Source organism: Triturus cristatus, chromosome 11, assembly GCF_964204655.1.
Source record: "Triturus cristatus chromosome 11, aTriCri1.1, whole genome shotgun sequence".
In the NCBI taxonomy this organism is placed as follows: domain Eukaryota; kingdom Metazoa; phylum Chordata; class Amphibia; order Caudata; family Salamandridae; genus Triturus; species Triturus cristatus.
In genome coordinates, this window is record NC_140594.1 from 169803072 (window position 1) to 169830227 (window position 27156).

A 27156-nucleotide genomic window follows, 5' to 3' on the forward strand; every position below is an offset into this window, starting at 1 on the left:
TCCAGATGCAGGTCAGCCTGTTGCTGTCTCACCTCCTCCCCTGGGTCAAGACATTCCCCAGAGCCTATCGCTTTCAAATCCAAACAGTCAATCCACAACCAGGCAGAGACACACAAATGTTAGAGCACAAAAACCCAGCCACTTCTAAAAGAGTGGCTTCTAAACACATAATGCAAAAACCACCTTCATAAAAATATGTGTTATTACATTGTGAGTTAAGGCACACTAAACTTCACCTCTTCATCTTAAGCCTTTGGGAAGATAGGCTGGAAAACATTACACAGCTTCCCCATTCTGTCCTATGGGCAACATGACCTTTCCACAGTGAAAAACGAAATGGAGATTATTTCACTGTCAGGACATGGTACACACCTTAGTACTTGTCATACCTTTCACATGCACTGCACCCTGCCCAGGGGGTACCTTGGACCTACCATAGGGGTGTCTGATGTGCATAGAAAGGGAAGGGTTAAGGTCTGGCAAGTGTGTGCACTTGTCAAAACAACATGGCAGTTTAACAAACTGCACGCAGGCAATGCAATGGCAGGCCTGAGTTCCCTCTATAAGGCTATTGGTGTGGGTGGCACAATTAGTGCTGCAGGCCCACTAGTAGCATTTGCATTACTAGCCCTGGTACACATAGGGCACGTTACTAGGGGCTTTACTAGTAAGGCAAACATACCAATCATGGACAACCAATTACCATGATACTTTTTACAAGGAGCACTTGCACTTTGACCCTGAACAGCAGTGGCAAAGTGCCCAAAGCATCTAATTTGGCAACACCATGTCAGAAAAAAGGTCTAAGGGGAAAGCAAAAAGTTTAGGGAACTTTAACCAAAAAGGGACAAGTCCTACATGGTCCATAATAATGGGGTAGGGGGGTGAGGGGACAGTCACATTAACTGTGGTAATGGCTGCAGGGACCGCAAGATACCACAAACTCAAAATGATTACTTGGAATGTGAGAGGGTTGGGCTTGATTGCTAAGTGACATAAAATTCATAGCTACCTAACACGTAGAGGAATACAATTTGTCATGTTACAAGAGACACACCTCACACTGGAGGAAAGTTCTAATCTAAGACGTAAATGGCATGCACAACACTACGTGACCACATACTTGGCATTTTCGAGGAGGACTCTCATATGGGTTAAAGCGGGTATCCTGTTTGAACTAGACAGATCCCCAATAGATACGGAAGGCAGGTACGTTCTGCTTCAGGGTAGATTACTGGACAGAGTGATTAGGGGCATATATGCAAAAGAGTGTAATCAGCACCAAATTCAATTTCTCTGCAAAGTGTCTACACAACTTGGCAACTATATAGATCTCACACGCTACTGGGGGGGATTTTAACTGTGCAGCGGATGTGTAAATGGAAAGATCAACTCAACCACTAAATGACGCTCCAGTATCCAAAGTGTCCAGAGTGTTCAAGACTTGGCTAGAGGGGTGGGGTATGGTGGACATTTGGAGATCACAACATAGCAGCACCAAAGATTATTCACACATGTATAGGTTGCATACCAGGTTATATATGTTCTTGTGCTCGGCTCCGCTTGGATCTGTCGTCGCACACACTGAGTACCTTGGACGCACTATATCTAACCACAACCCGCTCATATTACACATTAGCCCCATCCCAGAGCCTACATTGACACCCACGTGGCGACTAGACCCCGCTCTACTTGGAGATGCTCCCTTCTGCATGTCAATACATGCAGTGGTAGAGGAAGACTTTCAGTTTAATCTGGGTACTGCCAGCTCCAGAGCTGTGGAAAGGGATGCCTTTAAGTTAGTAGTACGGGGCCACTGCATGAGTCAGAGTGGGAATGTGGAGAAAATTTCTAGCAGACCTCAGACTTCGAGACACAGCTGCATGATTGTGAAGCCAAACTGGCGAGAGAAGACAGAGCACAGGATAGATTACAGGAAAAGAAAAATGAATATGATAGCACGCTTGAGAGGTTAAGGTGCTTGGATACACTGGAATGCATACTGAAGGGGGCAGAGCGGGTTGTATGCTTGCATGGCTAGTGCGCCCCGACAATAGGGGATTCCCCCATCTCCCAAATTCGGTTGGGAGATGATTAGATAATATTTGGACCCAAGGACATAAATGATGGATTTAGAGCCTATTATGTAACCCTATATAGTGAACTGAGGCCGCTGATGTGGGTGACATTAGTTGATTATCTGGAGGCCCGGCCCTTGGAAATACTGGAGCCAGAAAGAAGGGAAGATTTAGGAGGGCTGGTGACCGTGATGGAAATTAAGGCTGCAATTAAGGAACTGGCCCAAGGGAAGACACTGGGCCCAGATGGCATTATGGGGGAATTCTACTCAATATGTGCACAGACACTGGCTCCAAAACTGATGGCGGTGTATGCTGAGGCCTGGGAGAGAGGGGCGTTGCCCTCTTCGAACAGAGATGCGCTGGCTGTCCCTCTTCCAAAAGTTAAAACAGCGACCCCCGCGCACGTCTAACTATCGGCCTCTATCAATGATCAATTTTGATTTTAAAATTCTGAGCAAAATCTTACCGACCAGACTATTACCATTTATGACTGGCTTGATCCACAGAGACCAAAATGAGTTTGAACCATCTAGGTCCATGTCTGGGAACCTGCGAAGGCTTTTCAATGTGTTGCACCACCCCGATATGAACCACTATCCAGATATCCTCATTATGTCGGTAGATTTGGAGAAAGCATTTGATTCAATGCGGTGGGACTTTCTAGAAGTCACAATGGGAATAATGGGGCTGGGAGAAAGGTGGATTGAATGGGTGAAAATATTGTACATGCACCTTACGGCGCGGGTCAAAACAAATGGATTAGTGTTGGATGCGTACAACACATATAGAGGTACTAGACAGGGTTGCCCACTGTCCCCGTTGCTATTTGCGATTGCGATTGAGCCACTCGCTGTCACCTTGAGATAGTGGAGTCGCAGCCTGAGGAACAGCTTGCATGTAATTCTCTTTACTCGGACAACCTGTTGCTATATCTGCGCGACGGTAGTCGGGTAGCAGAATAGGCAATAAATATGCGGCACTGGCAGGACTTAAGCTTAATAAAACCAAGACAAATGCCTTCCCATTAAATAAGGAGGGCACGCTCTCTGAGGATCTCCCCTTGGGCCTCAATTGGTCCCCCTGCTCATTTAAATACCTTGGTATTCAAATTTATCATATGTTAGCAGATCTGCGGGAGGGCAATCTGATCCCAGTTTTACGGTCCTTAAAAACTTGTGTGCAGTTTTGGCATTCCCTTAAGTTACCTTTGATGTCCCCTATAGCTCTCAAAAATGGTCATGCTTCCCAGGCTATTATACCACTTTGAACTTGCCTGTTGTGATCACGCCTACATGGTTCGCGGAGCTAAGTCAGACACTTCGCGATCTCATATGGGATAGAGGATGGAACAAAGTATTCCTGGAGATACTGCAATGAGCACCGGAGGAGGGGGGATTAGGTGCACCAGACTTTGAGGTGTACTATTTAGCGTCCCAACTCCAATGGCTAGGCCAGTGGGTGGATGGTAGAAATCTGGAACTGTTGGAAGAGATGAGGTGGAGAAACAGTGGCCAAGCTGCAGCACCCAGCGACGATTGCTCCCAAACGTAATGTGCTTCTACATGGGATGCTATATTATTGGAAGCGATCTCGTTTACGCACAGATGCGGATCATCCCTATGCTCCTGAGATACTGAGCAGGGATCCCATATGGAGATCCCATCACCCAAAATACACAACTCCAGCTCGCAAAATGAACACCGGTAGGGACAACCACAGTGGGAGATTGCTTTCACTTAGGGGTACTAATACCCATGGATGACCTTATGTCCCAAACTGATCTCCCGCATGGGCAATTTCTGACGTATCATTCCCTGACTAAGACATTTGGGGACCTATGGTACAATAACTTAAAGGAGCTGCAAACACATGGTGTGCTTCAGACAATTTTAACGTTAGGAGCGGCTAGACACTTGATTAAATGGTTAATCTGGAAGAAATACGTAGTGATAGATTCCTTACCTTAGAATTACCCCCAGGCGTCAGACTGGATCTGGAAAGTTTTCGTCAGCAGTACCCCTGCGCGTCGGTCGGCGTCGTGGTGTCGTCGGCACCGAGATGCGTCGCTGGAGCTACTTAGACGCGCTCACGCACACTGACGTCAGTTCTTTCTATTTCCGCGCCAGCAAGCATAGATCCGGGAAGAGCAAGTACCCCCAGTCACTTTTTGACTGAGTTTTTTTCGAGGCCTTTTGTCTCATTTTCTTCGAGTCGATCGACTCCTGGTGTTGTAGGGATGGCCGGCTTTAGGAACTGTGGGGACTGTCACTGCATTATGTCAGTGACAGACTAACACCATGTGTGTCTCTACTGCCTGGGGCGCAACCACGACTCTAAGTCGTGCCCCGACTGCCGGGCCATGGCGATGAAGCCTTTGCGGGAGCGGTCCCGAAAGTTGCTGGAAGTCCAGCAGTCGGCTCCGCGCTGCTCAAGGTCCCGGTCCCGTAGGAGGGCGAGGGACTGGTCGCGTAGCAGTCACCATCGTTCCTCTGGATCTAAGTCTTCGCACTCTGGGTCAGGTAAGTCGAAGCATTCCAAAAAGAAGTCGAAGAAGCATCGTCGCTCCTTGACTTCCCATTGCACGACGCGGCTGAGGGTGCGGGTGGTGCTACCCCCGTGGTTCCGGCAGAGCCAGCGACGTCGTCTCCGGCCTACCCATCCTTTCCGAGTCCGTTGGCGACGTCTGCTCTGGTACAAGAGTTTCTTGCTGCCATGGCCTGACTCTTTGGGCAGTCTGGCCCCGCCGGTGCGCCTACGGGCCCCGCAGGCCCGACTGGGGGCCTGTCCTTCCATCGCCGGTGGCTCCAGCCCCGGCATCGCCGGCGGCTCTGGCCCCTTCCGGGATCAGACCCCGGTCGACGGTTGACCTTATAACAGCTCCACTGACGTCAACCCCACCGGCACCACTTCCAACGTCACCTGCTCCTCGAAACGACGTCGACCTCCGTTTCAGCCCTGAACCGGACACGGTACCGGATCAGCGTTGCTTGGCGCCAATTCCGACGCCGATGGGGCCCTTTTTCCCCTATGTCCGTCCTCCTTATTTTCAGCCTGTTTCGCAGACGTCGGAGGAAGGGGAGGACTGGGAGGGGTCTGAGGACCCTCTCACACAACAGTGTGATTATGATCCGGACTGGGCAGAGGATTTGGGGGATGCCAGTGATCTTGACCCCTCACCTGACCTTGGCATGCTGTCTCCTCCGTGGCTACGGAGGAGGGAGCCTGTTACGCAGTGGTAGTACGTAGGGCAGCAGAGGCCCTTCACCTCGAACTCCCGACAGTGGCCATCAGGACTAGCCTCCTGACAGAAGTGCTTCAGCCGGCGGCGACCTCTTTGGAGTCCTTGCTGCCGTTTAATCACTCACTTTGACGTCCTTTTGGGCACTTTGTCCAGGCCCAACACAGGGGCTTCTGTGGACAGGAACGTGGCCCGACATAATCACCCGGCCCTGGGCAACCCCCCTCTTTCTCTCCCAACACCCCACTCCCGAGAGCTTGGTTGTCCAAGCCTATGCTTCCCAGAGGGCGTTCCCTTCCACACCTCCGGATAGGGAATCCAAGAACCTGGAGCAGCTTGGCAAGAAGCTGTTTTCATCTGCCAGCTTAGGGCTGCGTTCTCATTCTACCTGAACCACACACAACCATTCCGGGTGCATGATCATCTCTCGGTGGGTCGTTCTGTGCATAAAGGCTTGTTATTCTTTGGCTAAAAAGGAGCCTCCGGTGGGGCTGCGCGCTCATTCTACCAGGGCGACGGCAACCACTACTGCTTTGGGACGGGGAGTTCCCTTGCACGACATCTGTCAGGCAGGTACGTGGGCCTCGGTGCACACGTTTACCAGGCATTATTGCCTGGACAGCCAAGTCCGGAGAGACGGCTTCTTTGGCTATTCTGTCCTCCAGGATTTTCTGGTGTGATCTTGGTTTGCAGACCCACCACCGGGATTGTTATTGCTGGAGTATCTATTCTAAGGTAAGGAATCTATCACTACGTGTTTCTTTCAGATGCACAAGTTACTTACCTTCGGTAACGATATATCTGTAAGAAACATTAGTAGTGATAGATCCCTTATCGCCCAACCCCTCCTCTCCGTTCTGCGAACTGATTTCTAGGGATAAGGTCATCCCTTTAAGGGCCCTAGTTTCATGGCACCAGTGGTCAGTTTCTTGCATGGCTCTGCGTTCCTGGCGTGGAAAGTCGTGTACAGAACTGACGTCCGCGCGTGTGGGCGCGTCTAAGTAGCTCCAGCGATGTCATCTCGGCGACGACGACGCGAATGACGCTAATGAGGCACGCGGAGCCGCACGAAGACACCTACCGACGCGCAGGGGTACTGCTGACGAAAACTTTCCGGATCCAGTCTGACGCCTGAGGGTAACTCTAAGGTAAGGAATCTATCACTACTAATGTTTCTTACAGATATATTTGTATAAGTAACTTGTGCTATAGGTCTCTACTAGACACAGTCAAGAAGCCACTGGACCATACCCATAGGAAATGGGATGAGATTATTGGGAGAGCTTTAACAGACAAAGAGAAGGGAGTTGGAAAGCCCCAGACGAGTATCTAGGAATTAAAATTTTAAAGCAATACAGTTTAATTATGTACACATGGTATATCTTACGCCCCATAGACTGAATATTATAAGAGGCGACGCAACAGTGTTGCCCTAGATGCCGAGTAGTGGATGTGGGGTTTGCACATATGATCTTGGAATGCACAAATTTGAGAGATTTTTGGGAGAAGGTACTAGATATGATAGAGAACTCTTGACGAGTACTATCCCAAACACAATAGAGGTGGCTTACTTGGCTTGTTTCCCAGACTGAAGGCAAAAAAGATTGGCAACAGATTTATCGACCATACACTAGTACTCGCGGGGAGACAAATAGCCCGGCACTGGAAGTCACATATGACGCCACAAATAGAAACATGGGAGAATAGTATTGACACTTGGGCAAAAGCAGAACAGAGAGCATTGCTTCAAGAGGATGCAAAGGGGATCCAGAGACGCACACTGGTGGAGCTCTGGACAGAGGTCCTGAGGGAATGGGAGACTAGGCATACACCGGAAGTAGAAACAAGAGAGGAAGTATTACCAGATCAACAAGAAGATAGTTCTGGGTCAACAAGATCAATTGATGAGAAGGATTAGAATGAGAGTGGAGAGGGAACCATAGTTGGCCTGAAGCCCCCTCGTGTTGGGAGAGCCTCTCCCTCCCCCACGTGCCCCCCAGTGGCACATAATGCATATATGCGACTGGACTTACAAGTTAGACCAATCCATATCCTCCGACAAATGTACATGGAGCAAACAAAAGGTCAAAAGACACTGGGAGATACACCACCAAAATTGTTCTTATAATTTGCTAGAAGTGATTGGTTTATTGTAAATAAATATATATCTTTGCAGATTGTTACGAGTAACTCCCTAGAGTACATATGATAATGGGTACAGACTCCTGGTGTACCGGACTTTGCCTCCATGATGCATAACTGCTTATGGAACATAATTGAATTTAATGAAGCTCTACTTGGGATAATAAGCATATCTTTGGAATATTGTATACGGCATGAGATTGTACATGTAAACTACTGTGTTTCTACTAAAGGAAATATAAGCTAATAAAGATCTATTTAAAAAAAAAAAAAAAAAAATGAGGTGGTGGACCATTCAAGAAGTAGTTTCCTTTGAAAAGTATGGAGTTCTTCTATTATCTTAAGCCAGGTCTGGATGTGGAAAACTGTGTAGAAAAGTTAATTTATGGTGAAATATTTGCAAAAATAATTATTCTGTTCTTCTCCAATGTCTTTCTTTTTTTAGTTTTTAATTTATAGATAATAATTCACATTTTACCTACTATGTGTTAATACCACATTTATCTGTTCGTAGGGGCACATTCTTAATACCAAGATGAGTGACCAAATTAAATTCATTGTTGAGAAGCTTAACAAGGATCCCTTCAAGAAGAACTATAATTTAATCACATTTGACTCATTGGAACCCATGCAGCTTCTACAAGTTCTAAATGATGTCTTGGCAGAAATTGATCCTAAGGTAAGAAGTAGAATAATCCTATTTGTAAATTTTTTGATAATCAATTTTATTGTTTTGACAACAAACATCATCAAATCAGCATTAGACACGGAAGATGACAATTCACAGCCAATTACAGGAACATAACATATCATAATTCCCGACTCCTTAAGGCACAAGTAGATATAACGGATAGGTACTTTACTTTGACTACTCCACGGTACCCAGCCATTTACCCCACACCCTGTGATACTTTTTGGGACACCATCGTACAAGGTTTTTTTCTTGGGTTGCGCTCCATTCTACCCCACCTCCCTGAGCAGGGTGGATCTGGACACTTCCATGCCGCAGCTATGTCTCGCTTGGCCACTACCATTGCCGTGTTGAAAAATAACTTAATTTCTGGACCCATCCAGCCCATCCGTAATCTCCAGCAGAGAGTGTCGTGGGTCGTGAGGGACTTCCCACCCCAAGATTTCTGTGAACTCCTCCTCGATATCACCCCAGAATCGCGCCAGGTGGAGACATACCCAGAACATGTGGAAAAAATCAGCCAGATCGTGGCCGCACCTCGTGCAGGATGCGCTCTGGTACCGGCCCGCCCGATGGAGGCGCAGGGGGGTTAAGTAGGCAGCGTGCAAGTAGTATTGTTGGATCAATCTGAGTTTGGCTGACGCAGTGACCGTCTTGGGCACCATAAGGGCATCATAACAGCACAGCGTGTGTTACGTCTGGTAAAAGGGATGCAATGGACCCCCCATACATCAGAGATTGGATTTTGGACAAACCCAGTTCGCTCAGTTCGAGCCGGTAAGCTGGGTCTGACCAACCCCGATTAAACCAGTCGTGTATGATCAGTATGCGCGTGGCCAGGAAGTATAGATATTAATGCGTCATCCCCCTAACCCTGTCAAATGAGGGAATCCGAAATAGGGTCAGGGCCAGACGTGGCCTCCCCCCGCCTCTTTGGGCTCACGCTGTTTGTTCATTTGCATCTCACTGATGCTGGGAACAAAGATTGCAATCTTTACTGCCGATCTTTACTGCCGTGCGGCCCGAGAAAGTGAAAGCAAACGAGTGCTTTCAGGCCTCCAAATGGTGCGCGCGCCCGGCCGGCGCACATGCACTGTATTTGGAGGCCTGAAAGCACTCGTTTGCACTTCCAGATCCCCCATTTACAAAAGCTCTCGCGAGAGCAGCGCTAAAGCGCTGTCTCAGGCGAGACCTAAAAACCACGGTTACAGAGTGTAGGATTGAAAGCTATGGCATATGCTAATATCCTATTTATTCTGGGCTCTGTAATGTAAGAAAAAATATTGAAATGAAAAGTTGAGTGGAACATTGCTTAATTTGTCACAATTTCTAGTTCCCATAAATAATTTGCAAGCAAGACACTTGTTTCTGATTGTGCAGACTCACTGAAGCATTTTACATATGACAACCTTCTGTGACATTGGAGGGCTCTCCTTAGCAAGCCCAATGACACCACCACCGTATTCAGAGATATCAGCTGTTGTGATGGTGATCTATCACTGAGATTAGGTCCATGAACATAGTCGGAGTACTCTCAGGGAAAATATAGTGCCAAGCAGGCCGCCAGGCTATGGCAACTCCCTCAGCAATATTTTTTATGTTTAGAAATAGACCGCGAAAAGCATACCATAGACATTTTGCCATTTTTTCTGTTTGGGACTGTCATAATGAATACAGCAAGGAACCAAACTCCTCCTGACTTCAGGAAGAAAGAAAAAGCTGAGCAGAGCCAAGCAGAGTCAAGAAAAATCCAAATAGAAAGATGGAATCTTATTGAATAGAAAAGTGAATAGCAATGGGCAATGAGTGCAATGAAAAATCAGGAAACAAATGTGTTGTGATGCATCTTGTCTTTCCAAACGTTACCTTATACATGCTTTAAACAAGAGCTGCCATTGCAGGAATAAATGCTGAAATCTGTTGAATTTGAATTCTCTGAAAAACGTTCTCTTTACTGCCCACCATCTTGGAAAGACCAATTAAAAAGGATGAATTCCATGCCTATTTGAGAATTCATGATGTTTGTGAAGAGGTTCCGGTTTGACATCCAGCACACCATGCAGCATTCTGGAGCCCAGCAGCTGCCTCTTGCACTTTGTATTACCCGAAGCCGAATAGAAACCCCTCTTGGGTATCCTAAGCATGGAAGTCCTGGAGTGGCTCTAGGGGAGAGGGAGCTTTCATTCTGTCAAAGCATTTCATCCAGCAATGGGATGATGTGAATCATGTATGGATAAGCTCTTCTGAACCCATGCAGTTTCAGTGGAGAATCCTTTCCATAGATTAAGAACTGAAATCGACCTCAAAACTTCTAGGAGTCCCAAACATCTTAAACCTCATATTCAGGTTATTCCTGTATTATCACTGGGGAAGGTTCACATGGAAATTGATGATAATGATTGAGGATTCATCTTCCAGGTATGACGCAGCTTCAACCAAAAGGCCAAATGATTGATGTTATGAGTACTCACAAATAAAAAAATAAATGTGGTCATAACACTGGCAGAGAAGACAACCAATCTTTCTTTTCAAGTAAAAGATGATAACTTGATCTTGACTTAAAAGCAATCTACGTCGTCATGATTTGAGAACAATGTAAACTTTCTCAAAAAAGCTATTTATGTATATTTAGGTGAGTCAGATATGCATGACTCAAAAGATCGTCTCAAGGAGAAAATGGAAACATTCTTGGGTGAAAACGTAGCATAACAAACGAATGGTGAAATGTTAATTGCACTAAGAGTTGCATTCTTGTACTCTGCAGTGGGCAACTAAGAAGCCGAGTTATCTTGAGCTGTATTGCAACAGCATCCTAAATATTGCTCCAGGCTCAGATTAGTTTGTTCTGTTTATCTATTAGATTGGGGATGATAACCAGAGGGCAAAGCCTTTTCAGTTCCTAATGCCTTCCACATCTTTCCATAAACATAATGAATATTGAGTGCATCTATCCGAGTTGATTTCCTGAGACAATCCATGAAGGCCAAAAATATCAGTCAAGATGCATTTTCCACAACTGTTTATATCTTCGGTAAAGGAGAAATGTGCTATTGTTGAAAAAGTGTCTACTGCCATCATTAACACATGGCCACCATCAGAAGGTGGAAGATCCATTATAAAATATGAAGAATTCTTATGCCATAGTTCAATAGCCACTGCTAAAGGATGCAAATATCTAAAAGTTGATGTTGGGCACTGACAAGACATGTAAGAACATATTCCCAGACATAAGAATGAGCAATAGGTCACCAAAATCCGGAATCCTCAGTTGCCAGAAATGTCTGACAAATGACACATCTTCATAACTTCTACTTGTAAATCCTTAGTGGGATTTAGATAGCCTGTCTACTAAAATGTTCCTCATTTTGTCAAAGAAAGAGGAGGGGGGAGGGCAGGAAGGCGTAGGTCTTTAGTTGGGAAGGCGTAGGTCTTTAGTTGAAGGTCTCTTAAAATCTTTGGTTCCATCAGTTCTTGTGCAGCCGCAATCCGTTCCAGAACAGACTGACATACTATATTACAGTCTAGTCGACAAACAGGCTGTTTATAAGTGAGGACTGATTCTGGGTAATGGTGGAACAGAACAGCTGCCAACATATAACTTGAGAAGGTACCGTCTCCTGATTAGGAGACGTCCCCCTGAGCACTGCTGAAAACCCTTGTGGGCGGGATGTATAAAGTCTGTTGTAAATTAAAGTACTCGTGATGAGTTTGTGAAGATTTTATTCATTCGATAGTCTATTTGTCATATCGAGACTCGATGGTACAAGCTTAAATGAAACTGTCGCAATTTTCAATCATTTCTCCCAATGCATTTCGGATAGTCATAGCCATTAGTCACGGGAAGATATCTGTAAAGAAGTAGGCAATGATATATTGAGAAAACCAGACCAAGGAGTCACAAGCCTTCACCTCCACCCGGGTGAACGATGAGTTATGAATCGCTATGTGTGCATGAGGCTCAACACACGTAAACCACAATAGAATGTGCGCTGTTAATTCGGTGAACAAAAATACGATGTTGTGTCTAACAGTCAATAAATCAGAGAGCATTCATGAATGCACTCTGATTTCGATTGAAATTCACGACAGTTTCATTTAAGCTTGTACCATTGAGTCTCGATATGACAAATAAAATATCGAATGAACAAAATCTTCGCAAACTCATCATGAGTACTCTAGTTTACATTCTTGTATAAATTACAACAGACTTTATACATCCTACCCACGCGGGTTTTCAGCAGTGCTCAGAGGGACATCTCCTAAGCAGGAGGCGCTACCTTTTCATGATTTCATCAAACTCCTCGACCAGAGAGTGATACCTCTGAGGCATGCTACAACCTAGCAACTTGTTCACCCAGTAGTGCGTGTTCTACCTACCCATTTTAATATATAGCTTGACCCAGGAATATTAGTAATTATACAATTAAGCTGTACAAATAGAAAATACAAATTGTGCTTGATGGTTGTGTTGACAATATTTCTCAAACGTTGCAAATTCCGATGGGCAGTTTATATTTTATATTGTTCTTTAGAGCCCATCATAAATGTCTATTCATTGCTGGCCATCTTCATAGCCAAGTGCTCACTTTGAAAAATTAATAATTGTAAAGTAAAATACAGGATGCTCAGTTTCCATCATATTCCTGTTGCTATACTAGAACTGCTCCCTCTTTTCTCTCAGTGGTGTTGTCTGTCTCCACAATAAACTTGAAACGCCCGGATGATGTAGAATAAAAGCTTGAACAAACATTTGTTTAATGTATTTAAAGCTCTTTTAGTCAGAATGTCCCAACATCCTTTCTTCAAAATTTTCTTCTTTATGATCTGAGTAATATAGCCAGTGATCAATGCAAAATCCTGTAAACTAATGTTAAAAGTTTATCAATGAGGTCATTTACATGTCATGAGTGATGTAATTTGTGATATCATAAGCAGGGTATGGCGTGGCGTAACTTATAGTTCACTCAGTAAACTGTAACTGGTGAATATTAGTGTCTGTTTTTTATCTTATTTCAATAACAAGCTATACCATCACTCTAACCTTTGATTTTCTACGTGATTTTCTAGTTTTTTTTTAACGTGATGAAACAGCGAGGCGGCACAAAATATTCCCTCTTCCTTTCTGGGAGCTCCCTTTAATGCCCGGCGTCAGCTTTTTTCTACCAATTGAAACAAGCATTGGCATAGCCAATAGGTCTCGCCTTTGTGACCTTGTACGTGTTTAGCCAGAGCTATTGGCTTTGCTAATGTGTCTAAGCTATGTTTTAGAGTAGCGTAGGCATTTTATGTTACCTTATCTATAATTAAGCTGATATTATGTATAACTGAACGACTTATTAAACAAATGTTTTTAAACTTTTTAGTGAATTTTTCTTTGGGGGGGAATGTTGGCAACTTTTTCCTGTAATCGGTCTCAGAATGCTTGTTTCCAGTCCAGGGAGGACCTTACCTGGCAGTTCGGGCTGGATTGTTCCCCTTTAGGACCAGGGTCAAGACTGATTTGCATATGGCTGGGTCCAAACTAAGGTGCAAAAAATGCGCAACATCTGAGAATGTTAAATATAACGATGTAGGTGGGAGAGGGCGGCCAAAGCTTCCCGATATGTGTGCACTTAAATGGAGTAATAGAGCAATGTCTGGTACAAAAAAGGAGCTAAAATGGGACAATAAGAAAGAACATATCAGAAATGTAACAACTTGGAGAGGTCACTTGGAGGGAGATGATGCAGGAGGAGCGCACTACAGATTAGAAAAGAGCCAAAGGGTTAGTGAGAAGCTGTGGTTATATCATAGCGGTGGGCACCCAGTAGCAAAAGGAGAGCAATTGGCGGCTAGAAATACGGAGTGCCGATTGTTGGGGGGGGGGGGGGGGGGGTTAACAGAATAACCAGTTCGTGGGGGCACGAGACAAAACCTCACCCCCACCCCACTGCATGCTCTATAGCAGTTGCACTCCACGGTGCACAGGCGCAGTTACTATGCCGCACCAGCATCCCGCTAGCGTACGTCTGTGGGGGTAAAGTGTTGTCCTTAACTGGACAAGGAAGGTCTTGATAAGCTCATCCTAACTCAGCAAAACATGGTATTTCCTGAAGCTGCGGGTCTTTTCGCGATGAGGAAGAGGGAACTCTGCTACCACCCAAGAAAGGCCGCATCAACACCACACAACCATTGACTGGGAAGCTGCCCTACCACCCTAGATGGTGTACCTTGAAAGCACTTGTAAGTGGATGACAACCGCAGCCCACTAAGCAGCCAATATGGGGCATGTCCAGAGCATGTGCTGTAAGTCGGGCCCATTAGTTGACAATGGGGGCAATGGGAGCCAGCTCCCGGCAAAAGTTTCTTGATCTTCCCAGGGGTCAGATGAGCCCTGTGGAGTAAATAAAATTGTTGAGTTTCAGGCTAGCATTTCAAGATATTGTGTGAAAATGGGAAGGGGCATGCTCCAATTTGGGATCATTGAGTGTCCCGGTAGGGTCTGTTTTTCACTTTGTCAGTAGTGTATCTAGAGGGATTTGCATGTGAGTTAGTAGTGTTCTAGTCAACCATTTGAGAATGTGCCTCCCAGAACCCATAGTATGGAGCGACTGCAGAAGTTCATGCGTGGGAGGATCCGCTGCAGTTATCTCCCATCTGTGTACAAAGTGTGTCACAGGGCATTGTATGTTAAAAAGTGCTCTTGAGGCACGCCAAACTGTTCCATGAGGTTTTCAAGGGAAAGAAGTGAACAGTCAGTGAAGAAGTCACCCATCCTCTCAACACCTCAAGAATGCCAGTGTTTAAGAGCGAGAGTATTACAGACATGCCACACACTAAGGAGTGAAGCAGCTAGAGCATACAGAAGGGCCTGCCTAGTGACTCAGATTTCTGCGATAATGTGTATGTAAGCCAGGTGCGGGGCCATGGTGAAGCCCACTGGGCATAAGTAGTGAAGCAGACACTTGATGTGAACGATGCCTGTGCAGTCGCAGTATTGTCTAAGTTAATGGATGTGGACTTCCAGCATAGCCATTGTAACTGTGAGGCAAGATAGTGGTGCTCAAAAATAGGTAACCCTAGACCACCTTTATCGGGCAAGCGTCAAAGCTTTGCCAATGCTACCCTTCATCTGCCACTGCTCCATATCAGTTCGCCAAGTAAAGTGTCCAGGGGGGTGAAAGCATGTAGCCAGTAGGTGGAGCAGCAGGTTGACAAAGTAGTAAAGCAGGCGAAGGAGCATAATCATCTAAGAGAAGGCAATTCTGCCCATCACAGACACCGGTAGCGTATGCAGGAACGTCACCTGGCCCGGAGCACCAAACAACCCTGGTTATGTTCTTATCAAGCAGATCACTATCAGAGTGGTATATGCAGAATCCTAGATATTTAAACGTGGGATGCTTCCAGCAATGAGTAATCTCCCCTATTACTAGCAGTGACTCTGCAGTTGAGGGGCTGAGGGAGAACAAGCAAGATTTATGCCAGTTAACTTGCAGATCGTATGCTTTATGAAACCCGCTGAGGGCCTCTGCTGCGTCCTGACACCCTGTCTTTAAGATACAAAAACAGGTCGTCTGCATATGGAGAAACTAGGTGTCATCTGTCCCATGAGGGGTTGCCTCACTTAGCCCCCCCTCACTGCGAACAAATGGCAAGAGGTTTCATTGCCAAAGCAAAGAGGAATGGAGAGAGAGAGGGCATCCCTTTCTGGTGCCCGTATCTATTTATATGGGTCACGATATATAGCGGCCTAGGCAAACATGCACCGAAGGACCTGTGTAAATGCGTTTGGTAAAACTTACTTTGTGTTTCAGGCCGGGTCAGGTGGCTCTGGACTAATGGGTCCCCTGCAGGGGCCTGTGTTTAACCTCATGGTCACAGGCTCAAATTCCGGAGGGTACACTCATCCTTTCATCCATCGGAGGTCGATAAAGTGAGTACCATTGAGTTGCATAACAATAAACATCTGTTATTCAGCGCCAAAATGCCTACGGGTGAACGTGCGCTTTACAAGTTATGTTTAAACACGCTATGTTTCCCGAACCCCAGGTGATGTAGCAACTCCAGCAGGTAGTTCCAATCCAAAGATTCAAGAAGCTTTCTCCAGGTCCAGTAACAGACATGCCGCTCCAGGGTTGTGCCAAGGGGTGAACTCCATAACATGAAAGAGCCAGTGTATATTCAACTAAATGTTTCAGCCCCTTATTAACCCATTTTGGTCAGGGTGAACCAGGAGAGCAAGCAGAGGCAGTATCCGATCTGCTAAGATCTTGCTCAGGATCTTGTAATACATGCTTAAAATTGCTTGCTGCTGAAAGGATGTCAATTCTGTGATCTCTTTCCCACGTTTTGGGGATGGAGACCATCGCCAAAATTGTGTAAACAAGAGGGAGGCAAATGTCCTTCCATAAGTGCCGCGTTATATAAGGCTTTGAGTTTTGAAGCTTAATCATCAATGTAAGCGTTGTAAAACTCGAGAAGGAGCCCATCAGCGCCCATGGCTAAAGAACAAATAGTTTTCTTATTCTACACTGAAGAGATGGGGCAGCAAGCTCCTGCTGTCTAAATATCATGAGTAAGTGAGGTGCTTTGTGACAATAACTATTATGCATTGCCATGTGTGTGTTTATAAGGATTACTTTGGAATATGGTTATTGATACATTATTGAGGTTACTTTTTGACCAGGGCAATAGGGCTGCTACATATAGGTTGATGTGCTGACTGCATGCTAAAGCAAATAGACCAGCAGTTTGGGGTTCTGACTCTGAAAAAGCCAATAGGTTTGCCTTACGTAAAATGACATCTCTTTATATTGTTACTTTATGTTAGAAACTTCAGAAATTCACTGAAGTTTAATGTGACGTTAAAGTTAGGTCTGGAAATAATAATACCCGACTTTACATTTAAAAAAAACTCAGACATTCACTGAAAAAAACAGAGGTTAAAATGATGTTATAGTTAGTAAAATTAACAAAAAACAACCACTGACATTCACCAGTTATTGTAAACGGAAGTAACTATAACTCAGACCCCTACCTTGCACTCCTTAGGACCTCACACAGTACACCACTCATGACAAGTTTTATGACATCATTGATATCACAGATGACATCTGAAATTACTTAATTGATGACATCACTGTGAATGGGGAGGCCGGGAGTTATAGATACTTCAGTTAACTATGAAGGGCGAATTTCATTAGACTTTTGAGTTTAAAACATTATCTTTAGTCTGTCTGAATTTCGGTTTCAACTGACTTTTTTCCAGGTTTAAAACCACCGGTCAGAAACCTGGATTTTCAGTTGTAACTGGAGACTACAGAAATGTCTCCACTAAATGGCTGCAGCACACTGTTATTACTGTTGTTGCTTTGTCCTGCCAAATTAGGAGGGAAAATATTCGCTATCGAGGTAAAGACTAAAGAGATTATATTTAGGGCTCCTGGTTTTATGGTATTTTTTTTTTTGCCATTTCCGTCTGTATTTATCCATATTTATTTTTTTCAAATTTTATCTGTATTTATCCATATTTACTTATGGTTTTGTGGAAAAATGAAGCTGAAATTAGTATATTTCCACATTTATTTAACCGGTAAATATGCACTCATACTTGAATGCCTACCATGTTTCAATGCTGTAAACACCTGCAAAAGACAAAACAATGAACTTAAAAGGAAATATGCATATTTCAGATTCAACCTTGTGCATATCTACTTCTGTTACAGCCTCTTTACTAAAATTCCTTTCTTTTTTAGCCTCCTAACCTATCAATCCACTCAGCTAAAGGTCTGGCAGTCATGGCAGACAGTATTTAGAATTACTCAAAAAGCAACCCAATTTCCGTTTTTATCCACATTTAAAAATAAATACAGACAAGAAAATAAATGTTTTCTGTCTGTATTTATCTGTAAAAATCAGTAAAAACTGAAAACTGGGAGCCCTAATTATATTTTACCCAAAGGGGTTGAAAACATATGTCAGTTAAGTAAATGGACTTAGTTGATTAGGAGCCATTGCCCCGATTAGGTCATTCCCTGTCAGCACGTGCTCCTCGCAGAAAGAAAAGGCGAGAAACTGGAGGTGCTTGATCCAATCCAACAAGAATGGACAAAGCAGCTTGACACCATTATATTTGCTGCATGACTGCTTGCTGTCAGGTTTCCTGGTGAGAAGCAGCGATTCCCTCCCTGAAAACAATTTTTTTTGGTCTTCTTGAGTCGTCCTGGAAACTATATAGTGTTGAGGTTGGTGCTCAGGATGTGTAGAGTCAGCAGACAATTGCAACTTCTGTCCTGTGCAGAGAAGGTGGGTGACTTGCTGGGCAGTGGTACATATGCTAAAAGTGGCAAGCGGGTGACCAGTCACCTTCCTAGTGAAGCCATGCACCAGTATTCTGTCCCCAGCTGGCAGACCACGAGTGGGGTGACGATTATATCGCTGCTGAATAACAGGCACTGCCTTTGTGCATTTCTTTAGGGCAGAGGAGTTACATGCCGCAATCTGCTTGACATACGTAGTGATACAAGAGATGATATCCTGCCACAAAAATGATTTGCATTTTAAAAATAGAAATCAATGGAAGATGGGCATCATGGCACCATCTTGGTGGAAGTAATTTTGAAACCTGACTTTGTAAGTGCACACTCACATCTTGAAAAGAAAAGGTATTGGTATACAAAAGTAAGGCTAACGTATTGGGGCTCGACAATCCAAGACTATATTTATATAGCATTCAAAATTTTAAATTAAAGTTTTGACTGATTATAACTATATTAAAGCTATCATTTTCCTTGAAGAAGAGGGGCAAAAATCACACTTCCAGGTTGCAACTGTGAATCAGGAGCTATTAAAATATAAAGTGCATGTCAGTACTTGGGCCTTCGGTCAGGATGCACACCTAGGCTGACTGTTTGGGAAGCAGAGGGCCCCAGCCTGTTATGGGAAAGGCTATGCTACTCTCAACTTATCCTCTGCCCCTCACAGATCCCTCCCTCCAGTTGTGCTACATGGATATTCGTTGTCCCTGAAATTGCATTTTTTTCCAGCAGGGGTTTCTCACCCAATACACAGTAGCAGTTCAGAGGAACAGGTAAACCTTAGAGACGAGGACCCTGTAGGTATTTCCCAGAATAGATAAAACACTAGTGCAGGCAGTGGTCCTGCAGACTCTTAGAAAAATTCCCCCTTCCTCTCCCTCATCATACTATGTTTACAGTGCTTGGGAGTGGTTTCAGATCATCTTTGGTGGACTTTGCCTTGTCCCTAGTCTCCTTTGTCACAATTACTTTGCTCTGGCATCAAGATTTCTCACCCCATAATTATTTATTTTTGGATTTATTGTAATGTCTCATAGTGATCCAACGCCACCCTATGGTAACTTTACAGCTACCTGTCAAAGTTTACTGCTATGTTTTCGAAGTTCTAATTCTACGCCCCTACGTAGAGCACAGAGTCGATTGCAGTGTTTCACGGAGGAGTATGACGGAAACGAGAGCCGCGAGCTGCTGCTAGGAGCAAGGCGCCAGCACTCTGTAGCCCATAGTTCTTTCCCGTTGGCAGAGGCGAGAGAAGAAGCAGAAAGCAGCAGGCTGAGTCCGTGTCGCCTCCCATATCCCGCACATGACGCGGGCTCAATTGTCTGCCTCAACTACTCCTTTCGATTTTCCCAGCCAGCTTCCAGCCCTGGGCCCTGGCCCAAAAAACCAAAACATGAGGTAGCCTGGGTCGCAAGATCATGTGAGGCTCCTTGGTAAGCGCTGGTGATAGTGCACTGTGTGTAGGGTGAGTAGGGTGAGTGTAGAGCTGCATTTAGCCCAGTGGCAGCAAGCTACCTGTGCCCCTATGCACCACGGAAGCGGCCCAACTAGGTTCAGGTGCGGCTTGTGGTGTCTGGTGTGCTCCCTCCCCCTCTTCTATCTCTTCACTTTCTCTCCCGCGTTCCCTTCACCGGTGGTTGGTCTCCAGGTGTCAACTACGTGCTAGTAGTACCAGCAATAATTGGCCACTCACCCTCCCCATCTTCCTGGGCACGAGTCCAACCAATCTCTGCATTTCAACACACCGGTTGCTAATTTGGCTAGACTAGGGTGCAGCTGAATCAAGATACCCTAGGAAGGGAACATAAGAACATTCACCGTGAACTACGAGGCCCGGGGAGGCTAAAAAGTTTATCTGGTGAAGCTATCGCAGCAGTAACAAACTGTCAGGAACTGAATGCCTTGATAATGTGAGTTCAATCAAAGAACGACTCCACCTTCACTATTTGCTTGTGCAAGGAAATAATTGACAAAGTGGTGCAAATTACCTGTAGTGCTAGAAGAAATTGTGAGGGAAATAAGAAATGCACCCTACACACACAATGGGCAGCTTTCCTGGATAATGCTAAACAATGCCCTGTTCAACCCAGCAGAATCTAGCAACACAGAGGAGGCAATTTTAAAATGCGCAGACGAGTCGAGGGGGATATCCCCGCAAGGAGATGCCTGGTTCAGCAGGAGGTGTCGGGATCAGGAGCTCAGCACTGGCCCCAGTGTCCAAACTATGAATTCAGCTGATCTGCCGGCATTTCCCCTGCCTGAGGAAGCTGGAAAGAAAGCATGCCAGGAAGGGCAGAATCTGAGTTCACCTGACAAGATCCACCCACATGCAGGTTCATGACAAGACCCATGAAGAGAGTACAGGCATCCCGCCGACAGATACTGAGCTGGCTGAAGCAGACCGTCATGAGCACAGTACGGATTAACAGCCACGCAAAGAGGGAAGTGGTCAGTTAAAGGCCTCTGATGAAGCTGCAGAGCCCTCATAATTGACATCGACAAATGGGAGCAAAAGACTTGCTGTAGCTCTGCTCATAGTGGTCACCCATTCAATCCGGTCTCCCTATATAGTCCTGGAAGTCAAAAAACAGCATTGTAGTCAAGAGATAACTGCAGCCAGCCAGTGGTTGCACTGGCACACCCTGATCTAGAACCCTTTCAAGAGGGAAGGGTGCCTGTGCCTAGCCCCCAAAGAACAGACAGCACCCAGTGCTGCTAAACAGAGTTCCTATTTGTGCATAACTAATCCCGAGGAAAAGAATGATACAAACCACATCACTACCTGGCATCCAAGGAGTAGATAGTGCTGAAACACAAGAAATGGTTACAGGCAAGCACCCTGACCCCATGGATCATCATGACCATAAGATAAGCCTATTGTGAATCCCAGAATTCAAATCCAGGGGAATAGACAATACCTTTAATTGGGCAAATGCCCTAAAAAATAATTAAGGATCTACCGGGTTTGGCGAAAGTGGAGTCCCTTGATATTTTTTCAATCAAATTCTTACCCACTCGAGGTCAGCAGGTATCGGAACCCACCATGGTTATGTTTAATTCCTCAGCCATACAAGCAAAAATGTTAGCAAACAAGGACCTGCTGAAGAGCTGGGACATAAAGGAAGTAACAGCCCAGGAGGATTTCTATCCCCCTTCTTTTAGTACTAGAGATCAATCTGCAAAGGGGGAAGGAATAACAACCTCAACATTTAATTTTGAAAGGCCCATTGACCCTATTAATATTAATAGTAAAAGGTGCAGTGGGCTGGGCACCTTCTCCCCTGACATGGTCTACAGGATTGACAATCCAAGCATCAGTGGACTAAATGGGCACAGCCCAAAGAAGATTTGTGACCAAGCAAAGTGAAATGGATAGCTGGAGTTGGCTTTCATCAGCCCTATCAGTAGAACACAGCAAGGTCTGAAATGAGATGTACTCGAAAATAAGTTCAACAGAGCAGGGTCATTTAAGTATATGTTCCTGGATTCCTCCCTTTTGGAATATTTGCATACTTCGACATAATTGCAGTTCAAGAGACGTGGGCACAATTCAGCATTCCATGGATTTGTTGAATATAGCAAGTCCGCATGTAAATACCGTACCTTTGGGAAATCAAAAGGTGGCTTAACTGTTTATGTGAAATCCAATTTAACCACAAAGGACACCGTGATAGATCCACAAAAGCTATTGTATAATAGTTTCTTGCTTTGTGCACTGTGTACTTTGTATATGATATCTATATGGCTACGTTCTAGGTCTCAAAATGCGTTACTACCGTGGGGGGCGGTATCTATAGAAGATCTGTCAAAACATAAGTGCTCTGTATATGTCACCGTATGATGTATGAATTTGGCAAGACTTAAATGTTGTGTTCCTAATCTGCTCATCTACTGCTATGGGTCATTTGTTTTTATATCGGTGTAGGAAGCTGGCTCTGTATATACTATACGAAAATAAGGTATAGTGCACACAAAGTCCAGTGGAACCTCAAAGGTAGGCAGAGGTAAATGTAGAAAATACCTTACTCTCAATTTGTGGTAGTGTGGGCGAGCAGGAAGGCCTTATTAGAGGGTAGTGTTAAGCATTTATTGTACACAATCAGGCAAGAAATGATGCAACGCACCGGAGGTGTCATGCTTCATCCTAGGGGTGCCTCCTCGCGTGAGACCTAGTCTCCACGCGGGCTACCACCCCCTCGCTGCGAGGTAGGAGCTCAGGGATGTTTTGAATGAGGGGGGCGGGTGTTCTAAAACCCTATGTGAGCCCACCACCTGTGGTAAGTGCTAGCAGTGCAAGCTCTGGCTTTTACAGGCAGCTTGTTTCCATTGCATATGGCTTCCTTTAATTCAGAACAGTTTGCCGCTAGCAATTTCAGCCCTCGCAGACCTCCTAAATGGAACCCTGGCAGTTTGGCCAGTGTTTAGCCAGTGTTTGGTCTTAACAACATGCACTCCCCTCACTGGTTCCCTTAAGGTCCCCTGACCCCCGGTAAAACTTTTTTATCGCACTTTTGCTACCCCGGGAGCATTCCCAGTCCTGCGTCATCCTTACATCCAGCTCATTTTGCCGCTAGCATTTTCGACCCTGGCTGCCCGTTCCACGGCAGCCCTACCTGTGCTCTGTGTTGAGCCAGTGTTTGGCCCCACGCCACACACTCTCCTCACCGGCATTAATTCTAGTTGCCCGACTCCCGGTCACATTTCTGACCGCGTTCACACACCATGTTTCCCAACCACCAGAGATGGGTCAGCCTAGCACCCCTCTGGTTTTTGCCACAACATAGCCTTCAGCTTGCCCCCCGTTATTCTTTTTCCTCCCAGACAAGATGTGGATCCATCCCGTTGAGGTCCATGTAATTTACACCTTTCTCTGCTCTCACTAATGTTGGTCTGGGAGGTGAGCTTGGCTAGACATAAAGTGGTACCTCTGAGCTAGAGGACATTTGTGTGAAAAATGTATAGGAAACCTAATATGGAGGGGGCTGACTAAATACACATGTGAATACCCATGGACTAGTGCAACTCAAATGTTCATTTTGTGTTATTCAATTTTATTATGTTTAAATAGAAAAAATTATATTAAAATTAATTTATACATTAAATCAAAGATTTTGTATTGTTCCTTTCATGAGGATAATTGTCCTTTTGGTACAATTCTTTATGAACAATATAGTCAATAATCTAAACATACAAAATCATATTGATACTTTAAATGTACATATATTTACAATTGATGTCAAACAGAGCACAGTGGAGAAAAGAAATATTAATTTCAATAGCAGTTGTCTTGCATGGCTAGATATAATCTACGCGTGTTTCGTCGTTGGGCCTTCATCAGGTAGCCATGTATTAATAATTCCTAGAGAAATGGAAAAGACAAAAATGACCCACTTTGTACAGCCACATTAAAATCTGTCCAAAAGGGTTACATGTGTGTAGTCCTACTCATATATTATCTACATTAAAGTAAAATACATATTTACACTGATTACATTGTCACAGAAAGCGGTAGTTATAGAGACTGTAGAATAGAGAAAATCTAAAGGGTTTCTATACACAAAGCAGAAAGAAAAACTGAAAAAACAGAGCCATTATACTGAGGTATGGTAGCAAACAGAAGTATCCCTCATGGATTAAGCCTATTAATGATGGAGGATGCCAAATATATTTAGGTTATGGTGTATCCTCATATCTGAATGTTATATACAACACTCTAATTATGCAATTTGTAGTCAGCTGATACAGTGGCAGTGTCAATATAGTATTTACCTTTTAATCAGGTGCCTGGCTCAATGACGTTGTGATCATACATTTTTAATCAGGGCTGAGGGCAATAACTGGCGGGCTAGATCTAGATGGAAAAAGGCCCCCAGAAAAGCCGTGATTATATTTATCAAACCCAAGGCATGTGTATTACAGGATATATTGAAGCAAAGGGAAAAGGAGGAAAAGACACTCACTCTGTTAACGGATAATGATTAGGGACATGGGTGCATGGCTCGCTCGTAATGACAGAATTCCTAGAAGAATAGTGAATAAGACATTCTGTCACAGGTGGTATATGGGGCATTGTATCATCAAAAACAGAAATCGGTCCTGAACTATAGCAGGGTGGCCTATGTCTTCAGGAAAGAGATTGGGGTGTACTACTGGTGATTGGTACTACTATAAGTGCTAGCTGTATATTGAATAACCGATATATGCCACATGACTGACTCTCTAAAGTTAACCGTGTAGCAAATAACCGATGTTATGCATGCATTCCAATATATGGATTTCAAATCGCTACATGCATTCGGTATTCTGATTGATTACCTAATCTAGTAAGATCTACTGGTGATACAAGTGAGTCCTACTACTACGGTCAGTGTGGGTAGTCCATCGATAGTATGCCTACCTGGAGGTATACAAGGCCTGGCGTCATGCGGATGCCCGATCGTGTGATAGACGCTGACCCGATAGCCTTAAGATTCGTTTATGTGAGGACAGCTCGTTCGCATGGGCGGCAGCCTCCGCCTATTTCATGTCGATACCGGAAGTTCACCGTGATAGAAGAATGCCGTGCAGTCACAGAACGTAGACTATGAACGAGTTGCGTGCCTTCGTTGTGCTGGATGTAAAGTGATGAGCTTAATAGCTGCGCATACACAACACGTCATAGCGGGACGTCAGTAAGCGTCCGACGTATGCGGGCGAGGAAGCGAATAATTGCGCCATCTTAACCATGTATTTTATGTAAAGAAATACATACAGAAAGTTCGTAAAGAACTATGCCATCAGAGTTCATGAGGGGTACAGGTATCACGTACCTACAGGTTACTAAGTATTGATAGCTAGACCTACTTAGATAATATAATACAACGTGACTAGGCATAGCTTAACATACGGTGGATTCAATTGGACGCGCGATTATGAGCGCCATCTTAACAGTGTGCAAGAAGTAATATTTAAAGAGGACTAATCCTAATATTTGCACCACTACGACCACAGGGTCACAACTGATAATAGATCACACTATCCTCATATAAAGTGAAGGGGTAATGAACCTTACATATTCGGGTACCTTCATTTCAATATGATGGATTGGTTGTACAAGAGGCAGCATTATACGAAGGGCATAATGTATTAGTGTGAGCAATAAGAATATCATGTATGGAATAGAGATATGCTAAGCCTAGGGCACAATAAATGCTGTATAATTCAGCATGCTGGTCATACAGTTGTTTTCAGTTCACGGGCAGTGAACTTGAAAAATAATCCCTGTAAACTGCACGATGCAAATAATGATATTACTCTTAGAGTTATAGTGAACTGAATGTAGCTAGTTATTAAATCTTATTGCATGGCTCCACGGAATTTCACTATTGAGGCCCCTTTTGTATGTATCCAAAGTGAAGATCCAAAAAACCACCCTACGTTTTCGAATTTCTGTACCTGTAGGGCCATTGGTATGGATTTTTTCAAGGATAAGCCATTGTATATCTTTTTTAGTATGGTTCATATCTACATAGTGTTGGACCAACGGAGCATGCAATTTCTTGGTTCTGATAGCAGACCTATGTTCTGTGAGGCGTGTTACCATCGATTGTGAGGTTTCCCCCACATAGGTCTTATTGCAGGGGCACATGATTAGGTAGACTATGTTTGTCGTTTTACAGTTAGTCAGGCTTTGAAGATCTCCACTTATTCCATTGACTGAATACTTTTTTGTTTCTACAGCAAATTTGCAAGCCACACATGACATGCATTTGTAGTTCCCTACTAAGAGCTAGAGGACATACACACCATTCCTCTGGCCACCTCAGTCCTAATCCTGACATTATGTCCCCTTTTGTTTTGTTTCTCCCTCCCTTGGGATTTCCTGTTTTTAATGCTATAAACGGTTTCTGGCGTACGTACCTTACGGCTATTATGCCGGAACAGATGTGGTGAACTGCACAAACCAAAAGTGGTGAGTCACGCATCACATGGCATTACACATTGATCTAATATGGGAATGTGTCTCAGTGTATTACTTAATGGGAGGATTCTTCAAATATTGGTACACAATTTTGATATGATGTTCTTTGTCTCCATCATAGGTTGTGCGTTGAACATACTGAATAAGCTAAATTCACTGGTTCAGTATTATACTATTTGTTGCACGTGTTTTCTAATGTTTTTTCATGTTGTTCTCGCTTATCTATTGCAGTTAGCTGTATTAATGACCCTGAAGAAGGCCATGACACTATTGTATGTCTGCTGGCCGAAACATGTTGGTCTTGATACAACACAGAGGCCTCTAATAATGGCAACTGTGTTACCAGCTATATTCTGTTTTTAATCCTGACACGGGGTAGCTGAATAAAAGTTGCAGCATAGCTAACCCCGTAGTTAGTTTTAAATCACTCACATCACAGTACTGCACTACTTTCCAACACACCAGGCTCACAGATTTAGAACACCCACCCACCTCATTCAAAAACATCCCTGAGCTACACCCTCGCAGCGAGGGGGTTGTAGCCCACGTGGAGACTAGGTCTCTCACGCGAGGAGGCAGCCCTATGATGAAGCACGACACCTCTGGTGTGTGAGGGGAACCCCCCCTGGATAGGGATGTGTTGGACCTCCCTATCATTACGGACCCGGGGCTTTGTTTTGTGATGTGATTAATGAGTGGGGAGTTGGCTCCTGCAGGTCCTAAAATCTCCTCAAGCCCCCTTCTAT

General features: G+C 44.5%; 1 protein-coding gene across 2 annotated transcripts in view; it reads left to right on the forward strand.

Annotated features, from left to right (window-relative positions):
* IFT81 (intraflagellar transport 81) overlaps nucleotides 1-27156 on the forward strand; it is an 872384-nt gene that overhangs the window by 14145 nt on the left and 831083 nt on the right. For both annotated transcript variants that reach the window (XM_085633362.1, XM_085633363.1), the window contains exon 2: nucleotides 7976-8140. In XM_085633362.1, the coding sequence (XP_085489488.1) occupies nucleotides 7997-8140 (144 nt within the window). In that variant the 5' untranslated portion in view covers nucleotides 7976-7996. The remainder of the gene's footprint in view (nucleotides 1-7975; nucleotides 8141-27156) is intronic.